This window comes from Anomaloglossus baeobatrachus, chromosome 11 (assembly GCF_048569485.1).
Source record: "Anomaloglossus baeobatrachus isolate aAnoBae1 chromosome 11, aAnoBae1.hap1, whole genome shotgun sequence".
NCBI lineage: Eukaryota > Metazoa > Chordata > Amphibia > Anura > Aromobatidae > Anomaloglossus > Anomaloglossus baeobatrachus.
The window spans coordinates 195,099,456-195,112,304 of record NC_134363.1 but is presented as its reverse complement, the minus strand read 5'-3'; the positions used below and the strand labels follow the sequence as shown (position 1 = coordinate 195,112,304).

General features: G+C 56.7%; 1 protein-coding gene across 2 annotated transcripts in view; it reads left to right on the top strand.

Moving 5' to 3' along the window:
* SNX19 (sorting nexin 19) overlaps positions 1-12,849 on the top strand; it is a 42,952-nt gene that overhangs the window by 20,190 nt on the left and 9,913 nt on the right. For both annotated transcript variants that reach the window (XR_012727564.1, XM_075328645.1), the window contains exons 6-11: positions 4,665-4,795; positions 9,239-9,335; positions 9,463-9,604; positions 10,199-10,328; positions 11,235-11,419; positions 11,488-11,575. Coding sequence is in view for 1 of the 2 variants with exons in the window: in XM_075328645.1 (XP_075184760.1) it covers positions 4,665-4,795; positions 9,239-9,335; positions 9,463-9,604; positions 10,199-10,328; positions 11,235-11,419; positions 11,488-11,575 (773 nt within the window). In the remaining variant the exon portion in view is untranslated. The remainder of the gene's footprint in view (positions 1-4,664; positions 4,796-9,238; positions 9,336-9,462; positions 9,605-10,198; positions 10,329-11,234; positions 11,420-11,487; positions 11,576-12,849) is intronic.

Here is a 12,849-nt window from a genome sequence, read left to right as displayed (position 1 = left end):
CTCCGACGTTATTCGGAGTTAATTTGTTTAAACCAGTTATTGGCTTCCTCCTTCTTGCTTTGGCACTAAAACTGGAGAACCCGTGATACCACGGGGGGGTATAGCCAGAGGGGGAGGGGCCTTGCACTTTTTAGTGTAGTGCTTTGTGTGGCCTCCGGAGGGCAGTAGCTATACCCCAATCGTCTGGGTCTCCCAATAAGAGCTAGAAGAAAAGGAATTTACGGTAAGTAACAAAATTCCCTTCTTCTGTGGCTAGCAGCTAAGGGGGTCTGTGGTCAGCAGCTCTGTGGCTAATGTCTAGCGGCTTGGCTCTAGCTAGTTGCTCTGTGGCTAGTGATTTGGTGGGTCAGTGGCTCTGGCTAGCGGCTTGTTGGCTCTGGCTGATAGCTTGGTGGCTCTGGCTAGTGGCTCTGTGGCTAGCGGCTTGGTGGCTGGTGGGTCTGTGGCTAGTAGCTTGGTAACTTGTGGCTCGGTAGCTTGTGACTCGGTGGGTCTGTGGCTAGTGGATGGGTGGCTCAGTGACTAGTGGCCTGGTGGCTCTGGCTAGTAACTCTGTGGCTAGTGATTTGGTGGGTCTGTGGCTAGCAGCTCAGTTTTTTAGCCAGCAGCTTGGTGGCTAGTTGCTCTGGCTAGCGGTTTGTTGGCTCTGGCTGGTAGCTTGGTGGCTCTGGCTAGTGAGTCTGTGGCTAGTAGCTCGGTAACTTGTGGCTCGGTGGGTGTGTGGCTAGCGGATCGGTGGCTCAGTGACTAGTGGCCTGGTGGCTCTGGCTAGTGACTCTATGACTAACGGTTTGGTGGGTATGTGGTCCGCAACTCGGTGGCTCTGTGGCTAGCGGCTCTGGCTAGTGGCTCTGTGACTAGTCGCTCTGTGGCTAGCAGCTCTGGCTAGTGGTTATGTGGCTAGTTGGTCTGTGGCTAGCGGCTCAGTGGCTAGTGGCTCTGTGACCAGTGGCTTGATGGGTCTGTGGCTAGTGGCTCATGGCTCTGTGGCTTGGTAGCTCTGGCTAGTGGTTCTGTGGCCAGCGGCTTGGAGGCTCTGTGGCTAGTGGCTCTGTGACTTGCGACTTGTTGGCTCTGGCTAGTGGCTCTGTGACTAGAAGCTTGGGGGCTCTCTGGCTAGCGGCTTTGTGGCTAGAGGCTTGGGGGCTCTGTGGCTAGAGGCTTGGGGGCTCTGTGGCTAGAGGCTTGGGGGCTCTGTGGCTAGAGGCTTGGGGGCTCTGTGGCTAGAGGCTTGGGGGCTCTGTGGCTAGAGGCTTGGGGGCTCTGTGGTTAGAGGCTTGAGGGCTCTGTGGCTAGAGACTTGGGGGCTCTGTGGCTAGAGGCTTGGGGGCTCTGTGGCTAGAGGCTTGGGGGCTCTGTGGCTAGAGGCTTGGGGGCTCTGTGGCTAGAGGCTTGGGGGCTCTGTGGCTAGAGGCTTGGGGGCTCTGTGGCTAGAGGCTTGGGGGCTCTGTGGCTAGAGGCTTGGGGGCTCTGTGGCTAGAGGCTTGGGGGCTCTGTGGCTAGAGGCTTGGGGGCTCTGTGGCTAGAGGCTTGGGGGCTCTGTGGCTAGAGGCTTGGGGGCTCTGTGGCTAGAGGCTTGGGAGCTCTGTGGCTAGAGGCTTGGGGGCTCTGTGGCTAGAGGCTTGGGGGCTCTGTGGCTAGAGGCTTGGGGGCTCTGTGGCTAGAGGCTTGGGAGCTCTGTGGCTAGAGGCTTGGGAGCTCTGTGGGTAGCGGCTTGGGGGCTCTATGGCTAGCGGCTTTGTAGCTAGTGGCTTCATGACTAGCAGCTCTGTGGCTATAGCGGCTTGGTGTCTGTGTGGCTAGCAGCTTGTGGGCCAGCATCCTAAAGCTAGCCCTGTCTGAATGCTGCTGGCGTGTCTGGTGCTCACCTCCTTCTGATGCTCGCAGCAGCAATATACCTAGCTGTGCAGCGAGCGGCATCAGATGAAAGGAGGCGGAGAGCAGATGGGAGGAGGCGGGGTGCAGATGGGAGGAGGCGGGGTGCAGATGGGAGAAGGCGGGGTGCAGATGGGAGGAGGCGGGGTGCAGATGGGAGGAGGCGGGGTGCAGATGGGAGGAGGCGGGGAGCAGATGGGAGGATCAGATGGAAGGAGGCAGGGAGCAGATGGAAGGAGGCGGGGAGCAGATGGAAGGAGGCGGGGAGCAGATGGGAGGATCAGATGGAAGGAGGCAGGGAGCAGATGGAAGGAGGCGGGGAGCAGATGGAAGGAGGCGGGGAGCAGATGGAAGGAAGCGGGGAGCAGATGGGAGGATCAGATGGAAGGAGGCAGGGAGTAGATGGAAGGAGGCGGGGAGCAGATGGAAGGAGGCGGGGAGCAGATGGAAGGAGGCGGGGAGCAGATGGGAGGAGGAGGCGGGGAGCAGATGGCAGGAGGAGGCGGGGAGCAGATGAGAGGAGGAGGCGGGGAGCAGATGGCAGGAGGAGGCGGGGAGCAGATGGGAGGAGGAGGCGGGGAGCAGATGGGAGGAGGAGGCGGGGAGCAGATGGGAGGAGGAGGCGGGGAGCAGATGGGAGGAGGAGGCGGGGAGCAGATGGAAGGAGGCAGGGAGAAGGTGGAAGGAGGCGGGGTGCAGATGGAGGAAGGAGGCGGGGAGCAGATGGGAGGAGGCGGGGAGCAGATGGGAGGAGGCGGGGAGCAGATGGGAGGAGGTGGGGAGCAGATGGGAGGAGGCGGGGAGCAGATGGGAGGAGGCGGGGTGCAGATGGGAGGAGGCGGGGTGCAGATGGGAGGAGGCGGGGAGCAGATGGAAGGAGGCGGGGAGCAGATGGAAGGATGTGGGGAGCAGATGGAAGGAGGCGGAGAGCAGATGGGAGGAGGCGGGGTGCAGATGGAAGGAGGCGGGGATCAGATGGAAGGATCAGATGGAAGGAGGCGGGGAGCAGATGGAAGGAGTCGGGGAGCAGATGGAAGGAGGTGGGGAGCAGATGGAAGGAGGTGGGGAGCAGATGGAAGGAGGCGGGGTGCAGATGGAAGGAGGCGGGGTGCAGATGGGAGGAGGCGGGGTGCAGATGGGAGGAGGCGGGGAGCAGATGGAAGGAGGCGGGGAGCAGATGGAAGGAGGCGGGGAGCAGATGGAAGGAGGCGGGGTGCAGATGGAAGGAGGCGGGGATCAGATGGAAGGATCAGATGGAAGGAGGCGGGGAGCAGATGGAAGGAGTCGGGGAGCAGATGGAAGGAGGTGGGGAGCAGATGGGAGGAGGAGGCGGGGAGCAGATGGAAGGAGGCGGGGTGCAGATGGAAGGAGGCGGAGAGCAGATGGGAGGAGGAGGCGGGGAGCAGATGGAAGGAGGCGGGGTGCAGATGGAAGAAGGCGGGGAACAGATGGAAGGAGGAGGTGGGGAGTAGATGGAAGGAGGCGGGGTGCAGATGGGAGGAGGCGGGGAGCAGGTGGTAGGAGGCGGGGAGGAGGCGGGGTGCAGGTGGGAGGAGGCGGGGTGCAGGTGGGAGGAGGCGGGGAGCAGATGGGAGGAGGCGGGGTGTAGATGGGAGGAAGCGGGGTGTAGATGGGAGGAGGCGGGGTGTAGGTGGGAGGTGGCAGGGTGTAGGTGGGAGGAGGCGGGGAGCAGATGGGAGGAGGCGGGGAGCAGATGGGAGGAGGCAGAGTACAGGTGGGAGGAGGCGGGGAGCAGGTGGGAGGAGGCGGGGTGCAGGTGGGAGGAGGCGGGGTGCAGGTGGGAGGAGGCGGGGAGCAGATGGGAGGAGGCGGGGTGTAGATGGGAGGAAGCGGGGTGTAGATGGGAGGAGGCGGGGTGTAGGTGGGAGGTGGCAGGGTGTAGGTGGGAGGAGGCGGGGAGCAGATGGGAGGAGGCGGGGAGCAGATGGGAGGAGGCAGAGTACAGGTGGGAGGAGGCGGGGAGCAGATGGGAGGAGGCGGGGAGCAGATGGGAGGAGGCGGGGAGCAGATGGAAGGAGGCAGGGTGCAGATGGAAGGAGGCGGGGTGCAGATGGAAGGAGGCGGGGAGCAGATGGAAGAAGGAGGCGGGGAGCAGATGGAAGGAGGAGGCGGGGAGTAGATGGAAGGAGGTGGGGTGCAGATGGAAGGAGGCGGGGAGCAGGTGGTAGGAGGCGGGGAGCAGGTGGGAGGAGGCGGGGTGTAGATGGGAGGAGGCGGGGTGCAGGTGGGAGGAGGCGGGGTGCAGGTGGGAGGAGGCGGGGAGCAGATGGGAGGAGGCGGGGGTGCAGATGGGAGGAGGCGGGGTGTAGATGGGAGGACGCGGGGTGTAGATGGTAGGAGGCGGGGAGCAGATGGTAGGAGGCGGGGAGCAGGTGGCAGGAGGCGGGGTGTAGGTGGGAGGTGGCAGGGTGTAGGTGGGAGGAGGCGGGGAGCAGATGGGAGGAGGCAGAGTGCAGGTGGGAGGAGGCAGAGTGCAGGTGGGAGGAGGCGGGGAGCAGATGGGAGGAGGCGGGGTGCAGACTGCGGGTCACACGCCCCTGCAGTGCTCAGACAGTCAATGAGCAGAGCAAGGGCCCCAATATGCACTGATTTCTTGGCCCCTGGTGTAACCACAAAGATCCTCCTCTGCATATGAAGGAAGCGTTGTTTTCAGTGACGGGTGCGCGCTGCTTCGGCTGTCACAGGGGCTCGGCCCCCTTTTAATGCACAGCCCTTTTAAAATGCAATTTGGGGCAACAGACGCCCTTTCACTTGTCCTTTTTCCACAGATCGTAGTAAACGCCATTGTGGACACCCTGAAAACGGCGTTCCCGCGCTCCGAACCCCAGAGCCCGACTGATGACCTGAGCGAGAATGAAGTAGACGGGAAGAGTCAGAATGACGCCAAGAAGAGCTCAAAGTGAGTGGGCGTGCAGCAACGGGCGTGCGTGCGTGCAGGGGCGTGCGTGCAAGGGCGTGCAGCAGCGGCCGTGCAGGGAAATGCGGGCGTGCAGGGGCGGGCGTGCAGTGACCTCCTGATCTGCAGCGACAGTTGGGTGTGCAGCGACTGTTTGGTGTGCAGCGACGGGGGCATGCAGCCGGTGCTCTGCTCAGTACATTGCGGCTCCACACAGTGCGGAGGAGACACTGCGGAGTGGCCAGTTGTTGGAGTGGCAGCCTTGGCGGTGAAGATGCAGAATGTAGATCCGGCTTTCCCTGTCCACTTCTGATTATTTCCAGTTCCATCGTGTGAGAAAATCTGTCACAATCTGCACATTCCTGCGCGGTCCGGGGCTGCTCTGTCACCAGGTCCTGCGCAGTCCGGGGCTGCTCTGTCACCAGGTTTTGGGCGGTCCGGGGCTGCTCTGTCACCAGGTCCTGCGCAGTCCGGGGCTGCTCTGTCACCAGGTTTTGGGCGGTCCGGGGCTGCTCTGTCACCAGGTCCTGGGCGGTCCGGGGCTGCTCTGTCACCAGGTCCTGGGCGGTCCGGGGCTGCTCTGTCACCAGGTCCTGCGCGGTCCGGGGCTGCTCTGTCACCAGGTCCTGCGCGGTCCGGGGCTGCTCTGTCACCAGGTCCTGCGCGGTCCAGGGCTGCTCTGTCACCAGGTCCTGGGCGGTCCGGGGCTGCTCTGTCACCATGTCCTGCGCGGTCCGGGGCTGCTCTGTCACCAGGTTTTGGGTGGTCCGGGGCTGCTCTGTCACCAGGTCCTGGGTGGTCCGGGGCTGCTCTGTCACCAGGTCCTGGGCGGTCCGGGGCTGCTCTGTCACCAGGTCCTGGGCGGTCCGGGGCTGCTCTGTCACCAGGTCCTGGGCGGTCCGGGGCTGCTCTGTCACCAGGTCCTGCGCGGTCCGGGGCTGCTCTGTCACCAGGTCCGGGGCTGCTCTGTCACCAGGTCCTGGGCGGTCCGGGGCTGCTCTGTCACCAGGTCCTGGGCGGTCCGGGGCTGCTCTGTCACCAGGTCCTGGGCGGTCCGGGGCTGCTCTGTCACCAGGTCCTGGGCGGTCCGGGGCTGCTCTGTCACCAGGTCCTGGGCGGTCCGGGCTGCTCTGTCACCAGGTCCTGCGCGGTCCGGGGCTGCTCTGTCACCAGGTCCTGCGCGGTCCGGGGCTGCTCTGTCACCAGGTCCTGCGCGGTCCGGGGCTGCTCTGTCACCAGGTCCTGCGCGGTCCGGGGCTGCTCTGTCACCAGGTGCTGGTCAGGTGTCGTGCGGGGCAAATATCTCTATCTGTGGCATCTGTAGGTTTGGGTATCTTTTGGATCAGACCCTTGTATTATAGAGCATGTCCTAGGCCAAGATCCTTTTTGTGGTTAGTCAATGTGTAGAAAGTTCCTAGTCCTGAGGGCGTCCTCTGCAGGGACGCAGGATAATGGCACAGGTGAGACGCAGCTCTGTTTTGGGGGTGACGTCCAGTTTTTAACTCAAATCCATGAATTGTCAGAGCGGGCAGGCGCAGCTGACGAGGCAGCGGATGGGCGCAGCTGACGAGGCAGCGGGCAGGCGCAGCTGACGAGGCAGCGGACGGGCGCAGCTGACGAGGCAGCGGGCAGGCGCAGCTGACTAGGCAGCGGGCGGGCGCAGCTGACGAGGCAGCGGACGGGCGCAGCTGACGAGGCAGCGGGCGGGCGCAGCTGACGAGGCAGCGGGCGGGCGCAGCTGACGAGGCAGCGGGCGGGCGCAGCTGACGAGGCAGCGGGCGGGCGCAGCTGACGAGGCAGTGGACATCTCATGCTTTTCCTGCACATGCCGCGATTTAGACCAACACAAGCAATTGTCCCCAATCAGGAAACAAATCAGTGGTTCATGGTTAAAACAATGATTTTTATTACATAAATTAAATAACACACATTTTAAAAAAACAGAACTATCCTGGTGGGACACTAATGATTCCCAGAAAACATCTGTTACATCCAGACACAAGTGAAGCTATATGCTAGAATAAAAGAAGCTTCCATATATGTGGCAGAATAGCATATACAGTGCTGCTAGTAGGACCATACATGCACTGACATACACATTATGTCCATAAAGGTGCCCATACATAGAAAGAGCCTGATAGCTACAGAGTATGCACTGCCCTGATGTAACAGTCATCCCATGGCTAACGCCACAATAGCTACCTGATAGATAACCTGGATCTGGGTAAAGCGTCCCTGCACCCCAACACCGTTTCGCCCTTGCTTCTTCCGGGGGCGCGTCTAATTGGGGAAGAGGCTGTCTATTTATAGTGACGCCAATGAGTTTAAGTCACTTCACCTGGTTGTTCCCCTATGATGCTCGTTGCAGAGGGTGTATCCCGGCTGCAGACGCTGATTATCAGCCACTCCCACAGGAACTACACAAGCCGCGCGCGTGGAACGCAAGCTTGAACCGCAAGCTGTGTTCCCATGTGCGCGCGACCGGAAGTTCGGAGGTCCGCGATCAGAGTCTGCGCACAACCATCTGCAAGGATTTATACACTTCATATAGTGAGCAAATGACTGGAAGAAGGATCTACACAGCTCACTGTGGAATTAACGATAAGAGAAACGAATATTCAGCTCATTAAGTACATAGTCCTTCATAAATACAAAAGTAATACTACTTTATATATAGTTTACTGCATAAAAAGAACGGACCAATTATTATCAAAAAATAAACTAGATAAATGATAAGTAGATTGATCTATCTTTCTAGAAAAAATACACATATACGTAAGATCCACCCTATCAATAAATTATTAATATTATAACTATTATTATTATTACCATTAAACCTAAATCTCAAATAACAAGTACAATACATTCATATATCCATTAAAAATATTATTACATTATTCAATATATATAAATCAATGGATCCCATTCAATAATGCACATATACAATAAATAGAATAAACTAAAGACATTTACAAGTGCAATGTTAATCAATACTGTGTTAAATATGTGAACATTGAGGATTACAATTGTGTAACCCTAATTATAATGAAAGTGATATAATATTTATTTTTTACGTTGATGTGCCTAAAATTGCTCTCAGCTATAAAACATTTACAGTTGTGTGTAGAGCTGGAGCAATTGTAGGCACGTAAAAATGTTCACATATTTAACACAGTATTGATTAACATTGCACTTGTAAATGTCTTTAGTTTATTCTATTTATTGTATATGTGCATTATTGAATGGGATCCATTGATTTATATATATTGAATAATGTAATAATATTTTTAATGGATATATGAATGTATTGTACTTGTTATTTGAGATTTAGGTTTAATGGTAGTAATAATAATAATAGTTATAATATTAATAATTTATTGATAGGGTGGATCTTACGTATATGTGTATTTTTCTAGAAAGATAGATCAATCTACTTATCATTTATCTAGTTTATTTTTTGATAATAATTGGTCCGTTCTTTTTATGCAGTAAACTATATATAAAGTAGTATTACTTTTGTATTTATGAAGGACTATGTACTTAATGAGATGAATATTCGTTTCTCTTATCGTTAATTCCACAGTGAGCTGTGTAGATCCTTTTTCCAGTCATTTGCTCACTATATGAAGTGTATAAATCCTTGCAGATGGTTGTGCGCAGACTCTGATCGCGGACCTCCGAACTTCCGGTCGCGCACACATGGGAACACAGCTTGCGGTTGAAGCTTGCGTTCCACGCGCGCGGCTTGTGTAGTTCCTGTGGGAGTGGCTGATAATCAGCGTCTGCAGCCGGGATACACCCTCTGCAACGAGCATCATAGGGGAACAACCAGGTGAAGTGACTTGAACTCATTGGCATCACTATAAATAGACAGCCTCTTCCCCAATTAGACGCGCCCCCGGAAGAAGCAAGGGCGAAACGGTGTTGGGGTGCAGGGACACTTTACCCAGATCCAGGTTATCTATCAGGTAGCTATTGTGGCGTTAGCCATGGGATGACTGTTACATCAGGGCAGTGCATACTCTGTAGCTATCAGGCTTTCTATGTGTGGGCACCTTTATGGACATAATGTGTATGTCAGTGCATGTATGGTCCTACTAGCAGCACTGTATATGCTATTCTGCCACATATATGGAAGCTTCTTTTATTCTAGCATATAGCTTCACTTGTGTCTGGATGTAACAGATGTTTTCTGGGAATCATTAGTGTCCCTACAGGATAGTTCTGTTTTTTTAAAATGTGTGTTATTTAATTTATGTAATAAAAATCATTGTTTTAACCATGAACCACTGATTTGTTTCCTGATTGGGGACAATTGCTTGTGTTGGTCTAGTTGAACTTAGTGGCATGAATAGATGGTCAGGTGAATTGTTGATTAATTACATTCCGCCATTTGTAGTAATATTGAGCAGCGCGCATCATCTCATGGATCGCTGTCGTCCTCAGGTCTCGCCTCCGATTCCCATCCAGTAAAATTGCTCCGGTGCTGAGTTCCGCGGATGTGCAGGAGAAGATTGTGTACTGTGTGCGAGACGGCAGCACGGTGAGCGCAGGCAATGAATCATGGGGCGGCCGGAGCATCCGCACTGTTCCTGCGCCATCCTCTGAGGAAGGTTCTGTACCGGAGCGCTGCTGCAGGCAGTACTGACGCCCCGCGTGCTCCTCCACAGGTGTCCGACATCTTGTCTGTCAGCGGGATGGAGTCCTTTATTCAGAAGCAGGAGGCGCTGCTGTCTGAGATGGCGACATCCCCAGAGAGGTGTGCGGGCGGCACGCGGACTCAGCCCTTCACCATTAATCCGCAGACAGCAGGTAGGAAGGAGCAGCCGGCCCCATATCACACGGGTAACCCCAGGGCATATCACACGGGTAACCCCAGGGCATATCACACGGGTAACCCCAGGGCATATCACACGAGTAACCCCAGGTCATATCACACAGGTAACCCCAGGGCATATCACACGGGTAACCCCAGGGCATATCACACGGGTAACCCCAGGGCATATCACATGGGTAACCCCAGGGCATATCACACGGGTAACCCAAGGGCATATCACACGGGTAACCCCAGGGCATATCACACGGGTAACCCCAGGGCATATCACACGAGTAACCCCAGGGCATATCACACGGGTAACCCCAGGGCATATCACACGGGTAACCCCAGGGCATATCACATGGGTAACCCCAGGGCATATCACACGGGTAACCCCAGGGCATATCACATGGGTAACCCCAGGGCATATCACACGGGTAACCCCAGGGCATATCACACGGGTAACCCCAGGGCATATCACACGGGTAACCCCAGGGCATATCACACGGGTAACCCCAGGGCATATCACACGGGTAACCCCAGGGCATACCTTCCAGTGTCACCTGATTGCATTTGTGCGTGTGGTGCAGGTCTGGAGGGCAGCCTGTCGGCCGTGGCGCTGGAGGTCCTGTGGCTGCTGATGAGAGAGCAGTGGAGCTGGCTGTGCACAGACGCCATGCAGCGGGTCACCCACCTCCTGTGCGGCAGCCTCATCCAGAGGTGAGAGCAGCTCCCGGGAGCAATGGCCGCACACAGGTCCATCCTCCTGTCCACTCAGTGCCAATCTGTCCCCCCATGTCCCTGCCCACCCAATCCCGCCTCCCCTATAATCCTGCCCACCCAATCCCGCCTCCCCTATAATCCTGCCCACCCAATCCCGCCTCCCCTATAATCCCACCTCCCCTATAATCCTGCCCACCCAATCCCGCCTCCCCTATAATCCTGCCCAGCCAATCCCGCCTCCCCTATAATCCTGCCCACCCAATCCCGCCTCCCCTATAATCCTGCCCACCCAATCCCGCCTCCCTTATAATCCTGCCCACCCAATCCCGCCTCCCCTATAATCCTGCCCACCCAATCCCGCCTCTCCTATAATCCTGCCCACCCAATCCCGCCTCCCCTATAATTCTGCCCACCCAATCCCGCCTCCCCTATAATCTCACCCACCCAATCCCGCCTCCCCTATAATCCTGCCCACGCAATCCCGCCTCCCCTATAATCCCGCCTCCCCTATAATCCTGCCCACCCAATCCCGCCTGCCCTATAATCCTGCCCACCCAATCCCGCCTCCACTATAATCCTGCCCACCCAATCCCGCCTCCACTATAATCCTGCCCACCCAATCCCGCCTTCCCTATAATGCTGTCCACGCAATCCCGCCTGCCCTATAATCTTGCCCACCCAATCCTGCCTGCCCTATAATCCTGCCCACCCAATCCTGCCTGCCCTATAATCCTGCCCACCCAATCCCCCTTGTCCTATAATCCATAATCCCGCCTCTTTTATAATCCTGCCCACCACATCCCGCCTCCACTATAATTCAGCCCACCCAATCTCGCCCCTCTTTCCGCCTCCCCTGTAGCCCTGCCCCGGGGTGGTCTGTGTGACCCTTTTCTCGCCGGTCAGGTGGCTGGAGGTGCAGGTGGGGAATCTCACATGTCTGCAGCGCTGGGCGCTCTACCTACGTCTTCTTCAGCAAGCCATCTGGCCTGGGGGGAAGCTGCGGACCCAGCCCCGGCCAGCGAGAACGCTGGAGCAGAAGGACGCTGCCCGCAGACAAGCCCTGCTCAGCCTGATGGGGGTAATACCAGGTGGGTCCTGTTCCCCTCCCCCATCACCAGCTCCTGGGTTCTGGCTCTGACCTATCTTCTGTCCATAGATCTGGTGCAGGAGTTACTTGGCATGGAAAAGTGTCGGCTCGTCTGGCAGGCTGTCCTGGACTCGCTGCAGCACCCCCAAATAAACAGGTGAGGATGCAACACCACGGCGGGTGACAGCACCATATGTACTGATACATAGTCAGGTCCAGGAGTCTTTGGCCAGTGATGAATCTTCATGATTTCAGCTCTGGAGGACAATATTTTTTATGTAAAATGAAACAACTGAGGTGAAATTGTAGTGGAGACTTTCAGGGTTAATGAAATGGGTGGAATAAAATCTCCTGTGAAACGTTTAGGAATTGCAGCCATTTCTCTATGAATCCTCCTCATTTCCAGGCTCAGAAGTAACTGGACTCTTCCATAAATAAAATGTCCATCTTTAACCCTATGTAGAGAAGCCTTTGTAGCAATGACTGAAGTCTTTAGGCCATGAATATCGCCATCACTGATCTCCAGTGTGAGGCTTCCGGCCATGGACGTCTCCATCGCTGGTCTCCTCCATTATGAGGCCTGTGGCTGTGGACGTCTCCCCTGGTGTGAGGCTTCCGGCCATGGACGTCTCCATTGCTGGTCTCCTCCAGTGTGAGGCTTCCGGTCATGGACGTCGCCATCGCTGGTCTCCAGTGTGAGGCCTGTGGCTGTGGACGTCTCCTTTGGTGTGAGGCTTCCGGTCATGGACGTCGCCATCGCTGGTCTCCGCTGTGAGGCTTCTGGCTGTGAACGTCTCCTCTGGTGTGAGGCTTCTGGTCATGGATGTCGCCATCGCTGGTCTCCTCCAGTGTGAGGCCTGTGGCTGTGGACGTCTCCTCTGGTGTGAGGCTTCTGGTCATGGATGTCTCCATCGCTGGTCTCCTCTGGTGTTGGGCTTCTGGCTGTGGACGTCTCCTCTGGTGTGAGGCTTCTGGTCATGGACGTCTCCATCGCTGGTCTCCTCTGGTGTGAGGCTTCTGGTCATGGATGTCTCCATCGCTGGTCTCCTCCAGTGTGAGGCCTGTGGCTGTGGACGTCTCCTCTGGTGTGAGGCTTCTGGTCATGGATGTCTCCATCGCTGGTCTCCTCTGGTGTTAGGCTTCTGGCTGTGGACGTCTCCTCTGGTGTGAGGCTTCTGGTCATGGACGTCTCCATCGCTGGTCTCCTCTGGTGTGAGGCTTCTGGTCATGGATGTCTCCATCGCTGGTCTCCTCCAGTGTGAAGCCTGTGGCTTTGGACGTCTCCTCTGGTGTGAGGCTTCCGGTCATGGATGTCTCCATCGCTGGTCTCCTCTGGTGTGAGGCTTCTAGCTGTGGACAACTCCTCTGGTGTGAGGCTTCCGGTGATGGACGTCTCCATCGCTGGTCTCCTCCAGTGTGAGGCCTGTGGCT